Source organism: Cricetulus griseus, chromosome 7 (genome assembly GCF_003668045.3).
Source record: "Cricetulus griseus strain 17A/GY chromosome 7, alternate assembly CriGri-PICRH-1.0, whole genome shotgun sequence".
Classification (NCBI taxonomy): domain Eukaryota; kingdom Metazoa; phylum Chordata; class Mammalia; order Rodentia; family Cricetidae; genus Cricetulus; species Cricetulus griseus.
The window spans coordinates 116,589,369-116,615,133 of record NC_048600.1 but is presented as its reverse complement, the minus strand read 5'-3'; the positions used below and the strand labels follow the sequence as shown (position 1 = coordinate 116,615,133).

The 25,765-nt window shown below is 41.0% G+C and overlaps 1 protein-coding gene across 1 annotated transcript in view; it reads left to right on the top strand.

Annotated features, from left to right (window-relative positions):
- LOC107977695 (leucine-rich repeat-containing protein 37A3-like) overlaps positions 1–20,929 on the top strand; it is a 68,368-nt gene extending 47,439 nt beyond the window's left edge. Inside the window, exons 11-15 of the mRNA XM_035448157.1 lie at positions 2,625–2,743; positions 4,610–6,312; positions 7,120–7,224; positions 11,727–11,773; positions 20,845–20,929. Coding sequence (XP_035304048.1) covers positions 2,625–2,743; positions 4,610–6,312; positions 7,120–7,224; positions 11,727–11,773; positions 20,845–20,929 — 2,059 coding nt within the window. The remainder of the gene's footprint in view (positions 1–2,624; positions 2,744–4,609; positions 6,313–7,119; positions 7,225–11,726; positions 11,774–20,844) is intronic.
- Positions 20,930–25,765: the final 4,836 nt, after the last annotated feature.

The window sequence follows — 25,765 nt, the reverse complement described above, 5'->3', positions numbered from 1 at the left end:
ATATCATCTGCAAATAGTGAAAGTTTGATTTCTTCCTTTCCAATTTGTATCCCCTTGATCTCTTTTTTGTTGTCTTACTGATCTAGCTAGAAGTTCAAGTACAATATTGAAAAGCTATGGAGAGAGTGGACAACCTTGTCTTATTCCTGATTTTAGAGGAATAGCATCGAGTTTCTCTCCATTTACTTTGATGTTTTTGTTGGCTGTTGGCTTGCTGAGGGCTGAAATCGGTAAAGTAGAATCAAAGAAAACAATACAATGAATCAGTGAAACAAACAGTTGGTTCTTTGAGAAAATCAACAAGATAGACAAGCCTTTATCCAAACTAATCAAAAGGCAGAGAAAGAACATGCAAATTAACAAAATTAGAAATGAAAAGGGGGACATAACAACAGACACTGAGGAATCCAGAGAATCAACAAGTCATACTTTGAAAACCTGTACTCAGGGCGGGAGAGATGGCTTAGCGGTTAAGAGCACTGACTGTTTTTCCAGAGGTCCTGAGTTCAATTCCCAACAACCAGATGGTGGCTTACAACCACCTTGAGTGAGATCCGGTGCCCTCTGCTGGCATGCAGGCCCAGGACTGTATACATAATAAATAAACTCTTTAAAAAATAAGTAAACATTAAAAAAAAAGAAAAGAAAACCTGTACTCCACAAAGTTGAAAATGTAAAGGAAATGGGCAATTTTCTGGATAGATACCACTTACCAAAATTAAATCAAGAACAGATAAGCAATTTAAATAGACCTATAACCCTTAATGAAATAGAAGCAATCATCAAAAGTCTCCCAACAAAAAGAAGCCCAGGATCAGATGGTTTCAGTGCAGAATTCTACCAGAAATTCAAAGAAGAGCTGATACCAATATTCCTCAAATTGTTCCATACAATAGAAGCAGAAAAGTCATCACCAAACTCTTTTTCGAGGCAACAACTACCTTGGTACCCAAACCACACAAAGACACAACTAAGAAAGAGAACTACAGACCAATCTCCCTCAAGAACATCAATATAAAAATACTCAATAAAATACTGGCAAATCGAATCCAAGGACATATCAGAAAAATCATCCACTATGATCAAGTAGGCTTCATCCCAGAGATGCAGGGATGGTTCAACCTATGAAAATCAATCAATGTAATCCACCACATAAACTGAAAAAGAAAAACCACATTTTCTCACTAGATGCTGGAAAAGCCTTCCACAAAATATAACACCCCTTCATGATAAAGTTCTTGGAGAGATCAGGGATAACAGGAACATACCTAAACAAGATAAAGGCAATATACAACATCTTTTTGTTTTGATTCAAGATCAACTATATGGCAGGTATTGCCTGTCATGTTTTTGGGTTTTAATCAAAATATTTCACTATTTTTTATGAGTCATGAATTAACATTCCAGTCTAGATTTGTTTTCTCATGAGTAATTCAGGTCAAATATCTGTACTGCCTTCTTGGATGGGACTTCAAGTGACCTGTCATGCTTGCTGAGTTTGATCACATGTAAAGTGGGATGTTGAAGGTCTTCAAATTATTTTCATATGTTGTAATTTGAGAATAGCCAGTGGCTGGCTGTGGCATTTCATAGACAGGAACTAGTGGAGCTCCATGAGTTTGAAGCCAGCAGGATCTATATATCAAGTTTCAGGGCAGCCAGTGCTACATGGAGAGATCTTGTCTCAAAAAACAAACACAGGAAGAGAAGGGAGAAGAGATGGGAAGGAAGAAAGAAGGATGAACCAATGGAACTGTTGAGACCTTAAAGATCCTACTTTCAAACATCTTTTACCTGACTGTTTTTGATAACCTTGTTGGGGCTAACTAGTACTTGGTAGTTGCAAAATTGTCTTCCACATCAGTTAGCTATTGTTTTCTCAAAGACCTACCCTGCTTTTCTTTTTAAGTATCATTAGGAATTCAGATTCTCTTTACATTATATTGTATTTCATTTTATTATTTATTATCTCTCCTTTGTTCTTGCCTTTTCTTTGTGTCTCCCAAAGTGAGTGAGTGAGTGAGTGAGTGTGTGTGTGTGTGTGTGTGTGTGTGTGTGTGTGTGTGTGTGTGTGTAGATTAAATCCAGGGCCTTTTACTGCTACACAAACATCATTCCAAAGAGCTACACCACAGCACTTATTCATTGGAACACAAAAATAATCCAGATTTGGCCAATGTGATCCATGTTGCCATTTAACCAGAAAGTAGGCTACTTTAGGCCTCACATAATCTCTATATTCTAATAACAAGAATAGAGAAAATTATCCCTAGGTTGGAGGCTTGCTCAGGCCCTTCTTGTGCATGGCCAACCCAGAGTGAGACTTGAGTTGAAGAGAGAGGCTTCTACAGTTCATGTCACCTAGTTCTGTTCCTGTCACCTTTTTTTTTTTTTTAGTCACAAACCCACCCTGACACACACCCTTCTTTGAGCACCTTTGTCCTCTTTCGTCATTACTTTCAATATCAGAGAGCAGTAATTTATTATTGAGTCCCCACCCAACTGACCATGTCACCTGCCTCAAGAACTCCTTCCTCTACAACCCTGTGGTGGCCTTGACCTGCCTCTTCTGCACCTCAGTAAGGCTTTCCCAGTAAACCAATTCTCTATTTTTCCATTTATAGAATCTTACCTAGACACATGGCCTGCTGCCTCTGCAAATATAAAAGTGATATTGAGGTTGTCTGCAAGTCAGTCAAACTGCATTGTCATACTGGATGTCTGTCAAACACCACACATTGTCGTGAGTCTCTTGCCTAATGTTTTAATTTTATGTCGTAATTTTTAACTAGTTATGAAAAATTAACTAAAAATAATTGCTTATTTTTATTCATTCATCCATAACTTCTGCTTTGCTGAAAAAATAGAACTGTTCCATTTGCAGAAAGAGCAAGAGAAAGAAGTGAATGGGGAAGGGATAACACACTCTGCACTATGCTGTCTGCCTGGCACCTTGCTTCCAATCATTAGTTATGCATACAGTGCACTGTAGTGTGTAAGCTGGGTTAATGTACATTAGGTCTCAAATAACCTCTGACTTCTGGACATCTCTAGATTGATTTTGTTCAGTTTTCTCTTCTGATTTTACAAGGGATCCCTTTTATTTAGAATCTGAGAGCTTCTGTTCTGTATGACCAGTGAGTGCTGCCTCACTCTGCTAATGGAGCAGAGTGCTCATCCATGCCACACTGACCAACTCTCTACTTGCTGTCAACCTCAAGCTTTTCTGTTACCAGATCATGTGATTTTTAAGTGTTTTTCTAAACTGTAGGTAGTGGCCATGGCAGTAATCCCAGCTACTCAGGAGGCTAAAACAAGATGATCCAAGTTCAAGGCTAGTCTAGGCAATTTAGTGAGAACCTATCTCATTTTTTCCTTAATTTTAAAAGCAGACAAGGGTACAACCCTGTGGTATAGCTTGTGCTTAGCCCTAAAATATTTTTCTATATATTGGGTTTGCTAGCAATAACTTCATTCCAAAATATGACAGTTGTCTTATCTAAATACATTGAATGCAAGTCTTTAGCCTTGATCTGGGGAAGATAAATAGAATTAGCATTTGGCTGTCTCTGTAAATAAGATGTCACTTATTTTTAATTAAAACAAGTTTTAACCAATTACCTTATTCTCTTCTTCCCCAGAAATGGCAAGTAATCATTTCCCTTCTTTTACACATTAGAAGTGTCAACTGCTGCCATTTCATGCTTGAGTTATCACTCCCTAATTCTAGGCTGCCTACAGGCCTACATTTTTCCTTTCATCACTCCCTTAGGCCTTCACCCACAATCCTCTTAATTCTCCTGGGAAAGAAACACAGTGGTCCACTTGACCGTCACACTACCAGAAGCTTTGCAGTGTTCCCACATGGAGCTGGAAGAATGAGACATGAAGTGAAAAATTGCTATTGCTCTGTAAATGAATTGTACATAGGAATAAGCCCAGGACATTAAACTGTCTTCAACCATACCTCATATACCTTCCCCCAAATATAAGGGAAGAACCAGGAAAATGCACAGAGGGTGCAGGAGCTAGAATTCATGGTAACAGAGCCTACTGGAAGAAATTGGGTGGCTCGGTGGATGAGAGGCACCTGCCTTAGCATCTCTGCCCTCAAAGGATGTCCACCATCATGGTCAGATGTGGGCATATCAACACAGGGCACATTGGAAAGATGGAGAGAGGAAGCCTAGTGGGCCTTTCACATCTGAGGCGAGATAGTGTGGATATAGGAGCCTGAGGAGGTTCTCTGCGGGTCAGGACATGCAGAGAGGCTGGCATTGTCTTCAGGCCCTAGGTCTCTACTGGTCCATTGGCTATCTTGAATAGACTTCCTGAGTGCACTCTGTGCAATGTTCCCAGAAGGTGGCTACTTTGCCAGTGACAATCTCTTTCTGTTGCTGCCATTTCCCAGGGTTAAGTTTAGGTTTAGGTTTGTTTCACACACACACACACACACACACACACACACACACACACACACACACACACACACACACACACACGGCACACCAGCATTTGCTGGCCCTAATTTATTTGACTACAATGGCTGTGGACTGAGAGAGGGCTAAAAATATTCTCTGACTAAAAGCAATCTCTTCCTTTTTGACAGTTGAAGAAGCATCTATAGGGAACCCAGAAGGAGCATTCATGAAGGTGTTGCAGACCCGGAAGGAGAACACCAGCACTGAGCTCATTATTGAACCAGAGAGGGGCTATTCAGAGAAAGAAAATGACAATTACTCTAGCTCTATGGAGGAAGAGATAGACTTTAGTGATGAAAATGATGTTATGAATGCACTAAATTACATACTGCCATATTTTTCTGAGGGAAATCTAGAAGATGTAATATCAACAATGTTACCATATATTAAACTGCTGTTTGCTCATGATCAAGATTCAGATAATTCATTGGATTCCTTCCACAATGATACAGAAAGTCTTTTACTTACAAATGAATCCCAGTCCGGTAACTTCACTTACAAAAATAAATTGAATAAACTTTATTTTCTAGAAAATTTATTAGATGCAGAAATTGATGAGGTTAAAAAGGAAGGGAAAACTGTAGTACATACAGCGAAGCCTAATAATTTAGGTAAGAAATTTAAGCGAGAAATATTTGAAAAGAGATGGGAGCCTGCCCGTGCAGAGGCAAACAGTCTTGCAGAGATTGAGAAGGCAGAGACAGGGCTCCACAGGATGGACAGAGTGCTCCAGGGGACAGGAAGCATACAGAAAAGGCACTTCAAGGAAATGAGTGACAAGCACCTCTGGAGTAAGCAGAGCATCCAGACACCTGTGGAGAACATCGCCAAAGACGGGCAGCTTGGGAGCCCACCCACAAAGGAGCTGCAGCAGCTCAGTCTGCTGCAGAAGCCCAGGAAGTTAGTGGGAAATTCCTTCCACTCAGAGCAGGTGCTCCCAAAGGAAGCCAGGGAGGCAGTGTCTTCTTCCCCAGAACGGTCCCTGATGGACAAAGCTCCCACTACAAATTCGCTACCTGAGTTTATAGACAGACGAAAAGACTTGTCTTACACCATTTTTGTTTTAGAAAGGGCAAATGCCAATGTGAAAAGACAGTCTGAAAAGAGATATGGAAACCTTAGGAAGAAAAAATCTCATTTCCAGGTGATTGCAAAGAGTCCAGCGTCCTCTGCATTGATGAGCCTGGTAAATTCCACTTCACAAGGGGGCTTTTCATCTGCAGGAGACCCAAGTTTTATAGAAAACCCTTTTTCAGAACCATATAGTGCTTTAGAAGCTCCTACAGAAAAACCCCTTGAAGAAATCCAGGATATAACAGATAATAGTGACGAAAACATCCTCGAACCAGCCATCATTGCACCTGGAGAAATTTCATCAGAGAATATACCCTCTGAGAATCCTGCTGTAGAGGCTCCATCCAAGGTAATTACAACTGTTCAGAAAATCAAAGGGCCACATGTAGACATCGTGTTGGGGCCTGACTCACGTGTCCATTTCAAAGAAATTCATGAACCAGTGATGATATCGCCGGGTGAACGCTTTGAATTTGAGCTAGACCAGCAGCTGCAGCCCCTCATCCCCAACAATGACGTAAGAAAGCTTATTTCTCACGTTATCAAGACTTTGAAGATGGACTGCTCTGACCCAAGTGTGCAACTGTCCTGTGCCAAGCTCATCTCCAGAACAGGCCTCCTGATGAAGCTTCTCAGTGAGCAACAAGAATTCAGGTTTTCCGGGATTGACTGGGATACAGACCAGTGGAAAACTGAGGACTACATCAATGAGAGCGCAGAAGCCCACAGTGAACACAAGAGCCTGGAACCAAATGAGGTGAGGACAGTGCTGGAACATGCGGAGCTAGCCTTCTCAGTCGTTTAAGCAGAAAGACCAGGGGCTCCCACTCTAGATCTTGTATTGGCTGCATAACTCTAACCCAGCCAAGACAGTGATTGCCACTGTGCTTCTAAATTTTTTACAGAAGCCAACCTAAAACACAAAATAAAATAACTGCATTAGATAGGTAGCACATTCAATTTGGTATGTTCTTTTAGGATCTGCATGCTACTGAAGTAGAAAATTTTTATTAGCTTTTTTTTCTTATTGTCATTTTGTTTTACAGTGTTGGGGATCAAATTATGGACCTTGTATATATAATATGCTAGAATTTGACCACTAAGCTATATACTGTAGCCCATAGTTTTGATTTTGTTTACTGGTTTGTTGGGGAATTTTGTTTTGTTTGAGACAAGGTCTTACTATGTAGTTATGTCTAGCCTGGAAATTGCTGTGTAGACCAGGCTGGCCTTGAACTTAAAGAGATTCATCTGCTTCTGCCTCCAAAGTGCTAGAATTAAAAGTGTGTGCCTCCTCACCAAGCCTATCTCTTAGTTTAATCGAGTCAAATTCTTAATGTGTAATCCAGGATAACCTGGAACTCACCTGGTATTCTAGGTTGTCCTTGAACTCATGGCAGTCCTCCTATCTTAACTTCCCAATTGCTGGATTATATACATACGTTACCATGCACAGCTCAAGAATGAATTTTGAACAATTATCCTTCACCTTCTTTCATTCTTTTTACTTTATTATTATTTAACAACCACACAAATGTCTCTTTGTTTATTTTATATATTCCAGCTTGCAAAAGAAGTTCCGGGATACAGCTACAATGACAAAGTCATCTTGGCAGTATCTATAACTGCAGTAGTAACAGTTTTGATTATCATTTTCTGTCTCGTTGTGGTAAGAACAACAGTACATTGATATCGAGGATGTGGCGGGGTGGGTGTGGGTTCATGCGGGTCCATCAAAAGAAGGCTCAGAGACACCTTAATAATGAACTTAGTCTTTCAAGGCTACAGGGGTCTCCGGTTTTGATGGATTGAAGCACTTTCCCCTGGCCCAGGGTTACATCAGGTACCACAGTTTTCCAGGTTTCCCCAAACCAAGTTTTGCATAGGCTTTGCATCCTTGGGAAAGTCTCAGACAAGATTCCCATAAGGGAACAAGAGGAACAAAGGGTATCTGCTAAACAAAAGATGGATTAGGGCTAACATTCTGGCACAAGGCCATCAGGAATACTGCCACACATTCATGTGCCCATAATATACCCTGTCTATGTTATAGATTTAGAACCTATAAACTAAAAACCTGAGTCATTACCCTCTCTGCCTACAAGTAATGTCCCCGTGTGTTCAGGACTCGTCAATGTCAGGCCATTGTGTAACATTCTGATTTGGTGTCAGACGGGTGGTGTTGGTGTGAGACGCTATGGGGGCAGTGGAAAGTTCTCTGTCAATGAGGATGGTGGAATTTTGAGCCTAGAAGGCAGAGATCAACATGGGGTCAGTTCCCGAACCCCCTGGGAAGATGTCCTCTGGCCACTGCATAGACAGCACCTGCACACCTACTGTGGTTGTAATTATATTGTTCTTTAGTTGTGTGTACAGTTCACCCTGTGCTTGCCTTTATTCACATTTTCATTATTTCTTCTGCCAATTTAGATGATGGGCTCTGTAAGAACAGTAAGCATGCCCAGTGTTTGGCCTGTAGTAGATAGCAGTGGTGTTCAAAGAAGAGAAGTGAAGCTTTCCGTTAGTTCCACTATGGGGAATGATACAATCCAGTACTTACTTAAAATAGCAGCAGAGAAAGATGTTTGGCACACTTCCATAGTCTGAACTCTTGGGAAGCAAAAGCACGGTGATCCAGAGTTCAGTCATTCTTAGCAATTTAGGGAATTTGGGCCAGGAATATAAGAAATGCTATCTAAATAAAAATACAGAATAAATAGTGACAGACAGAAAAGCAATGGACAAACCAATGCTCCAGTCATTTGAATGCAGGGACTGGGGTCCAAGGACTTATCTATGGCCTCTGCGTGCTAAGCATGAGCTCCATTCCTAACACTAAAACCTTTGAGATGTCACCTTTAATAGTTTAGTCTGTGGTGGAAATGAATAAATGATACTAGAACATCTGCCTAACTATTTTGTGGCCGAGTAATGAAAGCTTACTACTCTTTACCTTAAAGAGATGGTGACAGAGAAGACAGAAGCAGCTTTACAAGGAGATGTGTGGTGGGAAAGAGCTGTCTAGTCCCAGATCCATAGGCAAAGCCTTTGGCATCCTTGGGAATGTTAGCACTTGTGCCTGCTGAGCACAGGACAGAGTTCTCCATTCATTGTCTGATCTAATCACTGACTCCTTCGGGGAACATCTTCCCGAGCCTCTCCTAGGATGAAAGAGCCACTTATGTGGTCAATCCAAGAGTAAAGCTCCAGGTCCCCTGATCCTGAAGCCTTCACTGACCCTTCACACCACTGGTCAGTTTCACCTCCTTAGAGACAAACAGGAAGTATTGGCAATGTGAGAGGACAAGGAAACCATTGCAAACCACCCAAAGTGTTCATCTATTTCCTGTAAAAACAACCCAGGGGGAAAAGAAAGTGTCTCTAGCCAAAGCCACTCATCTATCAGCCTGTGTCTCCTTCTGTATGAGTTATGCTCTTGTTATAGAGGCTTTGCCACCTTAAGGAATCCAGCTGCTACTACTTTCTAGCACTTTCCTATAACATGATAAATAAATGACCCGGTGGGAGGTATTGGGGTTCAACCTGAAGATCAGCGAAGCAAAGCAGCCAAGCTACCAGAGAGCTCTTACCTCTAAAAGGGCTGGGGCATTCCTATCCTCAGTGTGCCTGGAGAATGAATCCCTGATACTGAGACATTGCTCCTGTCTTACATACCTTCCTAATGCTGGGATCCAGGTGCTGAGATCATCTTTGTGTGAGCTGTTTCTCTTTAGGGCTGGATCAATCTTGTATAGATGTGGATGTCCTTGGACTCACAGAGATCTATCTACCTCTTAATCCTGAGTCCTAGGATTAAGGTGTGTACCACCACCACCTAGCTTCTGGCTGATGGAATTAAAGATGTGTACCTGGATTCCATGGCTTATGGCTGACTTTGCTTTCTGAATACTCAGGAAATCTTTAATAAGTCCATAAATAATCTATCATGATACTTTCCTAACACTATGTTGTCATTTGTACATGTTTCTCTCTTGATATTTTTTCTTGTTTGTTTCTTTGAGTCAAAATCTCATGTAGTACAGGTTAGCCTGAAACTCAATATATAACTGGGTTTCAACTTTTATCGTCCTGCCTTCACCTCCCTAGTGGTAGGATCATATGAGCCATCATACCCAGCAGTTTTCTATTTTTTAATTCTTCTAAAATGTGTTTGTTTGTTTGTTTTTTTAAGTAGGGTTGAGGCAGGGATCCCTTTCCTCCTAAATTAGTAATTTTGCAATATTCTTTGGCAGGTTTATTATTTTTATTCTGCAAGTGTGAGTACATGCCTATGTGCTTATGTGTGTTTGGGTGTTTTGCCTGCATGTATGTCTGTGTACAAAATGATGTGTGGCCCCACGGAAGTGTGGAATTCCTGAACTGGAGGTAGAGACAGTTGTGAGATGCCCTTTTGGGTGCAGAGAATCAAACCCAATTTCTCTAGAAGAGTAGTAGCCTGTGCTCTTAACTGCTGACCTCTCTCTCCAGTCTTGGCTTTTTAAATTAAAAAAAAAAGTATTAGTTGAGAAGCAGAGACAAACAGATCTCTCTGAGTGCAAGGTTAGTCTAATCTATATAGAGAGTTCCAGGCCAGCCAGGCCTACATAATAATACCCTGTCTCAAAACAGTTTATCTGATATGTAGTGGGCACACATGAGAAGGTCAGAGGGAGTCAGTTCTTGCCTTCCTACCATGTGGATCCCAGGGATTGAACTTACATAGTCAGGTTTGGTTGCAACTGGGCCATGTCTCTGGTGTCGTTCTTGTAGTTTTTGAAACGGACAGGCTGGCCTGTTATTTCTTCTAATTCCACCAGAAGAGTAGTGGCACTCTAGTCACACAGAGCTCTCATATCCTAAGCCTGCTCTCGGGTACTTTCTACATCTGCATTGCTGCTGTGCTTATAGTTTCGAGTTTGTGTTGAGGACACGAGAAGCCACTGGGGTTGATGTGCTGAGATCAGCACAGTACTTTTGTGCTGATATCTTCATTTTGTGACTTGCCACCCTACTGACTTTTCATAACTACTTCTCATTCAATTTTAGTTGATGTCCTCCACTTTTTGGTTGTCTGCTGTTTCTAATATAAATATTACTAGTTTTTCCCCTTTCTTCCAAACATGTCTTCCCAATTTGTAGTGCTATATTGTTTATGATTTATTAAAGCCACTGGAGATCAAAATAGCAAAGCAGCCATACTAGTAAGCCATGGAAGCCAGGCAGTTGTGGCACACACCTTTTATCCTAGGACTCAGGAGTTAAAGGCAGATAATCTTTCTGAGTTCAAGGCCACCCAAAGATATACAAGATTGAATCAGTCAAAACAGAAACAGAGCTCATGCCTTTAATCCAGCACTGGAGAAGTATAAAACAGAAACAGATCTCGTGCCTTTAATCCCAGCACTGGAGAGGTATAAAAGACAGGAGCAGGGTCTTCACTAGTCACTATCAGACATTGATTCTCCAGCCACATTGAGGAGAGGCAGCAGTCTGAAGCTTGGTAAGAGCTGGTGGAGGCAGGATCAACCCTTTTCAGCGTGAGGTAGAGGTAAGAGTTAGTGGCTTGGCTGCTTTGCTTTTCTTACCTTCAGCTTGAAGCTTTAATAAATCATAAATAATATTTTACCCCACCAATTTATTTTCCTTATTGCATTGAGACTTTCTTGACAGGGTTACCCTATAGCAGTATAAGAGACAGTCTGCTCTTGTTCTTGATTTCTCAAACAATGCCATTGGTTAGGCTTTTGGTATATAATCTGATGAAGTTAAAAATATATGTTTTAGCTGTCTGGGCATGGTGGTGCTCAGCATTAATCCCAGCACTCAGGAAGCAGAGGCAGGCAGATCTCTGTGAGTTCCAAACCACCCTTCTCTACAGAGTTAGTTCCAGGAGAGACAACACTGTGAAACAGAGAAACCTTGTCTCAGAAAAATTCATACGTGTCACTTTTAACAGAAATTATTTTTATTAGGAATTATTTGCTGAATTTTATCTAAAATAGTGAGGACCATGTAGTAAGTGAAACCTTAAAATCGCTATTGTGAAGAGACAAAGAATAGCAGAGTGGGTTCCTGTGCTCAGCGAGGTCAGACTTTAGGTTGAAAAACAATGAGTAGATTTAGAGACATTGGTCACTGTGATAACCAGAATCATGTTTTATCTCCAAACAGGTTTATTCCCACAGAGCAAAGAAGGGAGATGAAGAAAAGTGCTCAAGGTAAATATGAGACAACCTTCCAAGAAAGATGTGAGAGTTAGCAGAGAACTCAAACTCACCTAATTCCCTCATCTAACAGGGAGAAAATTGCCAGAAGGAATATTATCCTCTCTGTTGTTTTTCCTGGCTCCAAAAGAGGCACCTGGAACTAGCAGGCATACCTCCAGTGTCACCAAGCCTTAAAACAAAACGGGTGGAAATTCATAGGTTTAGGCTGTACCAGCATTTGCTGGTGCCATCTGCTCCAGCCAGAGACTCCAGCATTGGATGCTTTGGGGATGAAGCAGGAGAGCCCACAGTGTTAGAGTGCAGTGCTGTGAGTGGAACATGAGCCTTTCCTACATAGAGGAAGAAAACCCATCTTCTCATCCCTTTGGTTACCTTCTGGGCCTATCCTTTGAGTGACACAAACCTCATAAAACTGTAGCTGGGAAAGAATATGGACAACCTCTACCTTAATTCTAATGAGGACATGTAGGAGAATGGAAGAGATGTCTGGTCCTGTGGTAACTGCCTAGGGCCTGTCAGAAAGAGAACCATTCTCCCTGGTGGGGCCCTTGTTTTTAATTCCACTGTTCTCAGGCTTTGGTCATATTTCATTTCATTCTGCACAGCATATATATCTGGAAAGTGCACTCTTGAGTTTCCTAATTGTCCTTGAATTCAGAAAAGATAGCCAGTGTGTGATGTCCCGCGCTAACCGTCTCGACAGCAAAAACGACACGGGACACTCCTCAGGATCCTTCTGCAGTAAAGCTTTAATGCGTCTTGAGAGAGAGAGCATCAGCTTACAGAGCAGAGACTCTGAACTCCCAAAAACCCCTCCTTATATAGGCTGGCAACCGTCGCCTCAGACTGTTACTCTCTGACTGGATGAAGCTCGTCGGACCATATGATGTCAGCTGATCGGACCATATGACGTCACGGGAGGGGAGGAGACTAAGGGCTGGAAAGTTACAAAGTTACCTAGTGCGCATGCTCACAGCTTGTAAGGGCTCCTTACATACGCACCAGCTTGTAACGGCTCCTAACAGTGTGCATTGGTGCTAGTCATGTACTTTGCTGCCTTTTTTGTAGCCGAATCTGGCTTTGAACTCACAGAGATCTGCCTGCCTCTGCCTCCCAGGTGCTGGGATTAAAGGTATGCACCACCACCCAACTGGCCTCAAATGCTTGTTTCAGCCTCCCAAGTACAGGAATCATAGGTATGATCCTCCATACCCAGCCAGTCGAGACCTTTAACTCAATCATCAGAGGCAGTCTACGGGGTGAAATCCGTGAAACCGAAAGTGCCCAGCCACCTGAATCTCTCACTCTACGTCACCCTGACCATGCCCTCGCAGGCACACCATTAGCCAGCCCCTTAGCCCCTAAGTCTAAAAGAGGATTAAAACTTAACAGTGTAAACTATCCAAAATTAACAGTCATAAAGGTGAAATAAAAGAAGACATAACAATCTGCTTATGTCACATCCTAACTGTCTATTTTAACTAAACCCTGAAGTCATCTGAAAGAGGTGTCCAAGCCTGAACACCTCCTTCCAATCCCAACCATAAAAATAGGAAGCTATCCCTAACTAGGTATATACACTATCCTAAATGACAACAATGGGAAAAGGGGGTGTAGCATCCTCCAAGTTACTTCCTGCTGAAATGGGATGATGATATCCTTGTGGGGTCCTGTAGGAAGAAAATGTTAGTATAGTAAAAGTCTTAAATGAATTGTATCCAGTCCATGTTAGATGGGATTTGCTTGATTGAAGATCTCACTTGAAATCCTCAACTTGATTGAAGCCAGTACCTGAAGCTCTGGCAGGAGTGTCAGTTCAAACGGAGTAAGTTGAATCTAGTGCAGTCTAGGAGGTATGGCCCAATTCCTTTTCCAGAGCATCCAGGGATTGTCGTCAGGCAGGTCTTCATTGGCTGTGTGGGACTCAAACATAAACAGTTAGCAGAGAAATGTTTGCTTGTGTATGTATGCATGCTGGGAAAGGCAGCCATGGGAGAATAACAATTATGAGAGGGTGTACACCTTGAAAGAAAGATCCAAGAAAAGACAAAGGCAATCCCCAAATTCTTCTCTTATTCTGTATTACATCAATTGGCTTCTCAATACAATACAGAAACTCTAAAGTTTAGTTAAATAACGTGCTTGGAATTTAGATGAGGAAAGCCAAATCCACCTCTAAATCCAGCATTGGTTTAATTGAATAGGGACTAGAAAAGGTAAATAGAGTTCTCTGAGAGACAGCTGTAAAGTTAACCATATGGCATGTTCCTTTTGTTTGATGGTTATAGCTACCTTCTCTTCTTAAGTATCTACCCATGCAGTGTCCTTTGCCTTCTGGAGATGAGTTTTCCTGTGAAGATAAAAGCAAAACACTTCCCTTTCCTTTGGGAGGTTTCTATTTATTTTATGAGATATACCTTAGTAGAATACCTGTCATTTCTCCTCATCGAGAGGTTGTTCCTTTTCAAATTGAATCTTGATCAACTTTGATGGTATCCAAAGTTTTTCTTCTCCTGTGGCAACCAATGCAAAACCCCTACCCCAATGTAACACATGACCTGGGTTCCATACAGAGGTTAGTACATCTTTGGAGTATACCGGCTGATTCAATTCAGCAGTTTTTTTTCCGTAGTCCAGTGTCTTTCTGCAGCTGTTTGTCCTTTTTCATTGGCATTAAGAAAATTTAGTGTTAATAAAGCATTATGCAACCTATGTTTGGGGGGTTTTGTCTTCCAAGACTGTCTATGGAGCATCTCCTTTAGTGTCCTGTTAGATCTCTCAACTACTGCTTGTCCCGTAGGATTGTGTGGTATACCAGTAACATGCTTTATGTTATAATATTTGAAAAACTGTTCCAATTTTCTGGAGACATATGCTGGAGCATTGTCAGTTTTTATTTGTGCAGGTATAACCATAACTGCCATCGCCTCTAGCAGGTGTGTAATAACAGAATGAGCTTTTTCGGAGTTAAGAGCAGTAGGCCAGTGAAACCCTGAGAATGTGTCTATGGTATGAGGCACATATTTCAAATGTCCAAACTCTGCAAAGTGAAAGACATCCATCTGCCAAACCTCATTTCTCCGAATGCCCTTAGGATTACAAACTGCTAGCAATGGAGTTTGATTATAAAAGCAACAAGTAGGACAGTTTTTCACTATCTCCTTGGCTTGTTGCCAAGTGATGGAGAAGTCCTTTTTCAAACCTTTGCTGTTTACATGATGTTTCTTATGAAATTCTGAGGCTTCCAGAACACTTCCAATTAATAAACGATCAATCTCATCATTGCCTTGTGCTAGTGGGCCTGGCAGACCCATATGGGATCTGGTTTGTGTAATGTATATAGGATTACTTCTGTTTCTGATTGTTTCCTGTAATTGTAAAAGCAATGAGGTTAATTCTGTATTATCAGGAACAAATTCTGCAGTCTCAATGTGTAACACAACTCTCTCTGCATATTGAGAATCAGTAACTATATTAAGAGGTTCTGTAAAATCCATAAGTACCATGAGAATTGCATAATTCTGCCTTCTGTACAGATGTATATGGACTTTGAACTACTTTACTTACCTCACCTGCTTTATAACCAGCCTTACCTGATTTGTTGGCATCAGTGTAGAAGGTAAGAACTCCAGAAATGGGAGTTTGTCTTACAATATGTGGAAGAATCTAGACTGTCTTTTTTTTATTAAATTAGTTCTGTCAGTTTTGGGATAGTTGTTGCTAATTGTTCCCTAAAGTCAGTAAGAGCTATTTGCCAATATTTATTATCCTTCCACAAGGAGGAAATTTCCTCATTAGTTAAAGGTACTATAATTTCTGCTGGATCTTTTCCAGTCAGTTGACAAAGTCTTAATTTTCCCTTTCAAATCATAAATCTTTTCTATATATGTCTTTAACTTTTTATGCTGTTTATGTGGCAGAAATATCCACTCCAATATAGTGTCTTCCCTCTGCCTCAGAATCCCAGAAGGGTATTCTCTGAATGGCAGGATAACCAGAATACAGTTTAAATTAAGGTTTATCCGATCTACATGTGCATCCAATATTCTGTTTTCTACCCATTGTAACTCTTTTTCTGCCTCAGCAGATAATATTTTAGGGCTGTTTAGGTTCTTATCACCTTTAAGGGCCATTTTTAAATGCTTTAAGTCATGCCCTTCTACACCAATAATCGTCTGTAATTGAGAAATTTGCCCTAACAATTTCTGAAGAGAATTAAGAGTTTGATAACGATCCCTTCTAATGTGTACCTTTTGAGGTCTGATTCTTTGTAAGTATCTTGTAACCTAAATAGTTAATAGAATCTCCTCTTTGTATCTTTTCTGGGGCAATCTGTAGCCCCCAACGAGGCAGAACTTCCTTCACCATTTCAAACATATGTTCCAAGTTTCCTTATTAGAATCTGATAAAAGAATGTTGTCCATGTAATGATAAACAAGAGATTGTGAAAACTTCTTACAAATTATTTCCAAAGGTTGCTGTACAAAGTGCTGACACAAAGTAGGACTATTTGGCATTCCTTGTGGCAAACCCCTCCACTGATACCTCCCAACTGGCTGTGAATTATTAAGAGTTGGTACAGTAAATGCAAATTTTTCTCTATCATTTTCCTGTAACGGTATTGTGAAACAAACAGTCTTTCAGATCAAGGCCATCCTTTAGGTATTAAGGAAGGCAATGGCATTCCATGTTGCAGAGAGACAATTGGTTGAATTACATTATGGCTCTCAGGTCTGTCACAATTCTCCACTTACCTGACTTTTTTTTTTTGATAACAAATACAGGAGAATTCCAAGGGCTGGTAGATTCCTCTATATGTTCAGCTTCTAGGGGAGTCTTACTAACTTTTCTAAAGCCTCTAGCTTCTCAGAGGTCATAGGCCATTGTCCTACGCAAACTGGTTCATCTGTAAGCCACTTCAATGGCAGGGCCTTTGGCTCCTCTGAAGGTCCATCATTTGTACCTAGTTTCTGTGCAGCATGGATGGTTGGTAACCGTTTTCCATAGCGTCTTACCAGATCTTTTCTACTATCTAAGATTGTACATAATTTGTATCTGACACTGGAGGAATATTAATCTGAGTATTCCATTGCTGTAAGAGATCATGACCCCAGAGATTTATAGCTATATCTGCCACATATGGTTTCAGTATTCCTTTCTGTCCTTCCGGTCCAATGCAGACCACCGAGTTAACACTCTGTCGAACTCTAGGTAGAGTTCCAATTTCTAAAAATTGTACATTTGCCTCTTTAAGAGGCCATTTCTGAGGCCAAGACTTAGGGGTAATAATAGTCACATCTGCCCTAGTGTCTAGTAAGCCATAAATAACTTTATTATTAATTTTCACTTTCAACTGAGGTATTTTATCATTAATAGAAGCTTGCCAAAATATGCGTTTCTTATTTTGTCCAGTCACATTTGATCCTTCATCACTATTCAAACTACCATCTAGAGCAGTATCATTTTTCACAATAGGCAAAGAACTATCGATTCATCCTGTGAGAGATTGTCTCCCACTGCTACTGGGAATGACCGGACCTTTCTCGAGGTGGGTGCCTTCTTGAGGCCCCCCTCAGGGTTTCCCAACCTTAACGGGTTTCCTTGCATGTCCCTGGTCGATCTACATTCATTGGTCCAGTGCCTGCCCTTATCACATCTTCTACACAATCCAGAAGGCAGTGGCCTTCCATAGAGGCATTGTTAGAATTCGTTTGTCTACATTTTCTCTTAGTATGTCCCATTCTACCACAGCTGAAACATGTAGGTTCCGGGTGCCTTCGTGGTCTCCTGGGGAAAGGCTCTTCCTACCCAAGGTTCTGGTTCATAGTAGTAGTAACCTCTAGCCTCTTGGTACCTATGTTGACCTCTGTAAGGTGCTTCTCCTTCCCAAGCCCTTGCATCCTCACCTCTAGAACTTTCAATTTTCTGTTGCCTTTTTAAACCTTTCGAAATGGCTTCTCCTACCCAAGCTCCAGTGTCTTGCACATGATGGTCTCAAATGTTGGCTGCATACAAAACCCATTCTTCCTGCGGAGCTGATCTGATCTTTAAAGGCAAAAGTACTCTTTTGCATATTGGGTTTGCATTTTCATAAGCTATTGTATATATAATTGATTGCCTTGTTTCTGGATCTGTTACCTGTAATTCTACTGCCCTAGTTAACCTTTGTAAGAAGTCCTGGAACTGTTCTTGTAGGTCCCTGTTCTATTCTGGTATAAGCTTCTAGGCATTCTCCTGGTTCACGAACCTTATCCCAGGCATTTAATGCTGCTTTCCTGCATAGAGACAGTATATGGTTGTCATATTCAGCCTGAACCTGTGGGTTAGCATAAATACCCTCACCAAGAATCTTATGGGGGGGCGCTTCAAAATCTTCCTTTATGCCTTGACGCTCAAGGAACTTCACCTCTTCCCTGAACAATGCCCTCCACTGGATTTAGCATGAATTCTCAAGTATAGCTGCTACCAAATGTTCCCAATCTGTGGGTGGTCACCGTGTTAAAGGTTGCCCATGAATGTAATAGCTGTTTTACATATGGGCTATGGAGACCATATGAGACAACTGATTCTTTAATATTCTTAAGATCCTTCAGCTGTATAGGTTGCCATTCATAAGCCATCTGTCCATGAGGGTGTTTCTTAGAAGCTGGCTTTTCTACCATGGTAGCTGGGTAGACTAATGGTGTACGAGTAACAACCTTAGAGGAATAGTCATGGTACCTGGGTGGAGTAGGTGCCTCGGATTGGAGTGATTCTGACTCTGAGGCATCCCAATGATCTTTAAGCCTAGTAATGATATCCTTATGAAAAGTTTCAATCTCCTTAATCATAAAAGATCCCAAGCATGTTAGTGAATCTGTAAATTGCTCTAACTGCTCCTTTACACATTTTTCTAGGTCTTTAATAAGATCATCCTTAGGCAGCATCTGGATGGTATGGAAACTGCCTTCTAGGTATTGGAGTCTAGAGATTCAAGGACATGATTTGCTGATTTTGAGTCCTCAGCAATCGACTGTTTGGACCTATGTAATCTGTCAGCCCTGTACTGTAAATTATCTTCCAAACATTCCAAATCTAGACTCAAATTTGTGATTTGCTACCTTAGATGCTTCAATAATTGATTGAATGGCATTGTCCAATTCTTCAACCCTATCCTGGGTATTTTGCACCTTTGCATCTAGTTTCTGGGTAACAGTGCCTATTTGAGTTTCTAGCTGGCTACAGATATTCTTTAGCTCATCACAGTCTTCTGACAGCCTAGCCTCTAAGGCCTCAGACATGGAGGATCTCTCTGTGTTTATCTTATCATAAATACACTGCATCTCATCTTGGGTAACAGACAGCTCTGTCTTTAGCATATTGGACACAGAGCCAAGCTTATCATTCAATTTCTGTTCCACTTGCTGCCCAATTGTGGTCTGACCTAATCTGTTCTCCAAAACCTCATTGCGTGAAGCTGTTATTTCCTGTAAGTAGGTGGTGAGGTTATCCTTATCCCTGTTCCTGAGTCCTCTGGCTAGTAATATGATTTGTACCATCAAGCTAACTGCCATTACAGCTTATAGGTCGGTAATTGGCAGATTAGCATCCTCCTCAAGCATGGAATTCACGTAATAAGCAAAAACATTACCAGTTTTAGCAAATGATAAATATTCCGCCATAATTTTACCTGATTTCTACTCCAGATGCAGTAACTATCTTTGACCAGTAGGTGGCGTGGGCATTCAGTTACTCGGTGCGGCGTTTGGCAGCGGTCAGTGGCAGCAGTGGAGAGAGGTCACAAAGTGGCTGCGCTTAACTTAGAGAGTATAAGGCCTTGCTGCCACAACCACTGAAAGAGATGTGGGTTTACCAGCCAGGGGAAGCTGCTGCTGTTAGCCGAGGCCTACTCAGCTCTAGGCAGGAGGCCTCTGGGCAATGGTAGGCCGCAGTCCAAGCCAGTCCCATGGACGCAGCTAGAAACTGTCTCCCAGCTAGGCAGACAGTTCAGAGAGGCTCAGCTGCAGCGGGAATGGGCTTGTGTGGGGCAGTGGGTCGGCTGGGAGCTGGGAGCACCTGTGGAGAGAGGGCGCTTTCCTGGCATAGGCCGCCAGCCCGGTGGAACCCACAGGCTGTCCCAAATGGAGCCTTGGTTTCCATTATCCCACTCTTGACAACCAGATATAGTGGGAAATTACCAATACGGAGTCAGGTAGAAATACAAGGGTATTTAATAGGGAAAAGCCTTACTTACAGAGCGACTTAGCCAGCTGGCGTACAGCAAGCCAAAAAATGAAACCGAAAGTGCCCAGCCACCTGGGCCCTTGCAGGCGTGGTCAGAAACACCTGTAGCCTGCCCTAAGTAGGTGTGGCTACAGCTTCCCTTAAGGAGAGGCCCCTCCTCACCTCAGCAAGCCTCCATGTGAGAGTTGTTCTGAAGGAGAGCAAAATGCTCCTGCCCAGGGTGGCTTCTTCAAAGGGATAAGTTTGTTCAGTGGAGTAAGTGGGGTTCTTGTCATGCTGGCACTTTGGCTATTCTCTAGGACAAGCCACATACAAAGATGTCCCCAGAGGCATTGGGGGCCCTTAGAACAGACTTGGAAAGTTCCCAGAAGCCAAACATGCATGGAATTGTTCTCAAGTCCCGGTGCTGGGGTGATTTTTTTGTTAGGGGAGAGCCAAGATGTCCCCCAGAGACACACACAAAAAAATGTCACAGTCACTAACTGTCTTCTGCATGTGTTTTCTTCCAAGGGGTGAAACACACTACAGGGATAGACCGAGTCAGGTAAGCCTGAGACTCAGTGTTGTGGGTGGAGAAGGCGGGGGTTAGCATATCTAATGTCTCCCTTTCTGTTTCCTAGGAAAGATATGCCTGGCTGAGGTGGCCACAGTGGCTTACAAAAATATTCAAACGTGACACAAAAAAGGAATACACTGAAGACAAACATGTCAAGGAGTCCTCTGCAGAGGTGGAAATTACCATTCAGGATATATCAAGGTAAACGTCTGACTCAAATGAGGTGCTAAGGGCAACTTGCCCATTTCTAAATTTGAAAGCTTTGGTATTGCTCTTCTTCCAGGGAGGACAAGGAAGGAACGATGAAAACATCAGCCACTGAAGCAGAAGAGAGTGAAGCAGCTGAGGATGCCGAAGGCTCAGAATGATCTGCTGTCATATATTAATAAATTATTTTTTGTAGATTCCTGAGTGTCGAAGGCCTTTGTGAATAAATGAAAGTCAATGCACAGCAGTTGATATTATGGGCCAGTAAAGATGGCTCAAAGTGGAATATTCCTCCACACTATGTGAATATATATCACTGTGATTGGTTTAATAAAGAAGCTGTAGCTCTAAGCTTATAAGCTTATAGCTAGGCAGGATAGGGTTTAAGTGGGAGAACCAGACTGAAAATGCTGGGAAGAAGCAGCAGGAGGGGTCTCCAGAGCCACCATGAGATACAGAGCAATCAGGATTGGAAGGACATAGAGGAGGTAAATGAGCCTTGGGGCAGCACTTAGTTGAATAGAAATGGGTTAAGTTACAGATCTAGTTAAAGACTAGTCTAAGCTATCGGCTGAACATGTATAATTAATAATAAATCTCTGTATGGTTATTTGGGAGTGGGCAGGCAGGACAGAAAAGTCTGCCTACAAATGGTGCCCAGATGTCCAACACATACGTCTACATAAGACCTTAGAAATATTTTTTTAAGTTATAAACACAAAAACAGAGCCAAACTCAGCTTCCTACTCTCCTACAGGCCATAGTAGAGAGTCACATTCCTGACCACTGCCTGTGGACTTTAGCCACCACTACATGCCAGCCACCAGCAGGCCAGCCATGAGCTAAGCTGCAAGGCAGGGTTAAGTTTTGCTCGTGCAGACAAAAGGTTACAGATGTGCAGTGAAGACCGAGTCAGATGAAAGAAACCTCTAAACAGATTACAAGAGTGTTTAAAAATGTACAAAGGCTTGAGAGAGAAAGTTGAAAGGGTATAGACATTCATAGAAAAAATATAGTATAAAATAGTAAAGTCCTTAAAAAGGAGTAAAGTAATATTTTTTAAAAAGCCATGTAAAGATGGAAAATACACAGCGAGTCTGGATACTGTATGTTACTGTATTGTCTTTGAATTTTTTGATTGTTGGTGACTGAGTGACAGCTGCTAAGAGAATTTGATTATGAAAGCTGATAGATTAAACCAACCTATATATTTTAAAAAATAACTTCAAAATGGAAGTTAAAAGGTATGTTGCTTTGGGAGGAGAGGATATGCTTTTATTTTCACAGGAAATGAGAGGCTGTGGATTCATTCCAGGTTGACATAGATAAGGTTTGATTGGGGAAGATCCCCTGAAAATCCTGACTACAGACATAAAGAAATAAACCTAGAAAAACTACAAGACACTTAATGTATATTTTACTTGCTCAAACAAAACAAAAACTCATCTTTGGCTAACTTGTGTACAACACACAGTCTATATTTGTATTAGTACAGAAATGTATGTTACCTTTAAAAGTTTATGTATTTTCAGAACAAGGAGACCAGACAGCAATGAAAACAGATGGCCCAGATGATCAACATCACAAAATACCTCTGTTAGTCTCCTCAGAATTCTACACCCAGAACAACTTCAAGGCTGCTGGCTGAGGTGGTCCAGCCTCACAGACTACTCCAGCCAAGAACTGATTTTCCCAAGGTTCCCCCACAAAATACCAATGTCCCCAAACAACAGGAAGTAGTCTAGAGAATGACTCCCACATTCCCAAAAGATGGGTTATGAATGTTGGTTATCATTTAAGGAAGGTTGGTTACAAGTTAATGGTCATATTAAAAAAAAATAAGACTAAACAAAAGACTTAAATTTAAAGATCTCTTTCTAAAGGAAAAGGGGATATGATATAAAAATGACGAGATTATTGAATCTACTTTAATCCAAAAACAACTATTAATTTCAATATAATTTACATTGGCATGTATTTTGGTTTATTGATACAAATTTAAAGTTATTGCTATACTATGTGTATGTTCTCTAGTTTGGGAAATTGTGCTTATATAACTCATTTAAAAATGTAATGTATAATTAAAAATACAGGTTAGTAATCATCTATAATAATCAACCTTGTAGTCATATTAGGTATGTTTTCAAGGTTAAACATATATTTAGATAGATAGATGGTCTTCAAACACTTCAGAGATCTACAGAATATGCCATTTAATATGTTTAATAACCTAAGGCTTTTCATGATAGACCCCTCTGCTCCTGGTAGCACCAATTTACTACTTCAAAGATGATGATGACATCGAAGAAACTGCATATGGAGTTTACTTTCTTTATGGCAAAAGCCATTTGGGCAAAGAAACTGTCCTTGCCTCAGTTGCTGACAGTATACTGTCCAAACTGGACCAACAGAAGGCCAAAAAAGAAAAAAAAAAAAAAGCTATTGCCAAACTTTGCCGAGATAAGGTATAACAGTCCTTCAAAATTCCCTACTTCTCAAAAAATGTCTGTCAGATATGCTTGGCCCATAGGCCAAAGATGGATGCCCCAATGTTACAGAAGTACTTTGGGTAACTGTCCAGGCAGCCATATGCCCCTGTCAGTAGGTAACAGTGCACCCTTCTGGGGTTTTTGATGGAGTTGAAGACTGGATAATTAGACTTAAAGTTTTCCTTGGCTATGATAAAAAGTTAAATTAGGAATAAAACGTTAGACTCACAAAGATAAGACAGATTATGGAATATTTTCTCAAGATTTGCCAAATAGAAATGGACTAGATATTGTAACTGTGATTCTTTCTTGATAACTTTTTTGTTGTATATAATTTTATTATGTTAAATTTAAAACCTCCCTTTTTTACTTATACAAAAAAGGGGAAATATAGAATATTCCTTTACACTGTGAATATATATCATTGTGATTGGTTTGATAAAGAAACTGACTGGCCTATAGTTCAGCAGGATAAGGGTAGTGGGAGAACCAGACTAAGAGAACACTGGGAAGAAGAAGCAGGAGGGGTCTTAAGATGCCATGAGATGCAAAGCAAGCTGGATAGGAAGTATGGATATGAGGTAAATGAGCCTCAGGGCAGCACACAGATTAGTAGAAATGGGTTAATATAAGTTGTAAGTGCTAGGTAAGAACAAGTCTAAGCTATCGACAGAGCATTTGTAATTAATGTTAAGGCTCAGTATAGTTACTTGGGGGCAATTGGCAGGACAGAGCTGATCCATGGTATCAGTGGAAAATTGCACTCACCAGCAGCTCATTGTGTGAAAGCAGTGGCCATGCAAACCTTGTGACCTGAGTGTGATCCAGAACCCAACAAGATACATGTGAAGATTTGAATGAAAATGGCTATTTGTAGAATTGGTCCCCAGTTGGTGGAACTGTTTGGGGAGGATTAAGGTGGGTGGTGCCTCGTTGAATGAACGAAGTATGTCACTGGGGGGGGGTAGGATTGAGGGTTCAAAAGCCCAGGCAATACCCAGTTCTCTCTCCTCTTCCTCTCCCCCACCTGCCTGCATCCCTCCCTCCTAATCTCTCCTCCCCCTATAATACTTTTACAGTTATATATACAGTTAGCCATGCCAAAGTCTTCATCAGCATTGGGCAGAAGTATCAAAGAACAGCATCCATCTTTGCCAGGCCTACAAGGTGAGAGTTTTCTTTCTCTCTGTGGAAGAGGGACATGGAAAAGACTGACCTTGTTTTTTTTGTCTAGGCAAAGGGGATGCAATCAATTTTCCAGTGTCCAGCAGGTTTATCCCCAGTCTGAGCCATGTCCTGGTAGTAGGTGTTGCATCTGAGCATCTTGCTCATTGGTCAGAGTCGACACAATCCAGGTGCAGGAACCAGGGTGCCTAGTAATCTTCTTTGAAGACTTTGGGTCACTGTCAGGATCTGGAAGTCTGTCTGATATTATAAACTTTTAAATTAACATTTTAAATGACACATATTGCAGGTTTCTGAAGCATTAGAGGTTTGTCAGTTTAGTATAGCTCAGAAAACAAAATTTGTCTTTAGTTACTTGCCTTAAGCACATAGGTGGCCAGGTATTGCTACAAGCAATTTTCAGTCTGACTGTAACTGATTTTAACTTAGTAAAATATTTTAGACTTAGCACAGTTGAATTTAAATTGCATATAGATTTACCTTATATTCTTTAAACAGTAGCTACATGTACACATTTTAGTTGCTTGTGTTACTCTTTTGCTTAAATTAGAAAGTCAAGAGATGGACATGGACTATAGAGAGCACATTAACCAGTTTATTATAGGGCGGAAGAGCGAGAGGGGAGAGAGAGAAATGGAAGAACATGGCAGGACAGAGGAAAAGAGAAGAGGAGAAAGAGAGAGAGAGAGAGAGAGAGAGAGAGAGAGAGAGAGAGAGAGAGAGAGAATAATGCTGCAGGTTTAAAAGGGGGAGCTCCTGCATGCGCACTGAGTCCGTACTCAGCCCCATAATGAGTGAGGTAGCCATGAGGTGGCCACTCAACACCAGGCCCTTTAAGCTGCCTAGGTATCTGCCTGAACCTTTCAGCTTGCTCAAGCTTAACTTCTGAAAACAAACTGTATTAACTTGTATTCTTAATATCTTATATTAGCTTAGCAACTCTTATAAAACTAGAACTTTACACTGTCAGGTTTAGCTTTAAAAATAATGATTTTCAATTAAAGCTCTTTAAATACAAACATTAACAATAAAAATATTTTAAAAGCACAAATATCTTATAACCTTATAAATCTAAACATTTTAAAAACTGTTCTTAAAAAGATAATTTAAATCCTTTAATTTCTTTCTGTAATATAAAAGTAAAATACCCTTTATGTCTTTAAAACCATTATCACCTGAGTGACTGTTAAATTACAATGTTTAGCATTCCTATATATAGAAGCATTAACACTGGAAGGTTCAGGCATTAATGCTAACCTGCCCGTACCTCTTTAAGAGACAGACCCCACCCCCTGACAACAGTGAGGGCATGCACAGGGATGT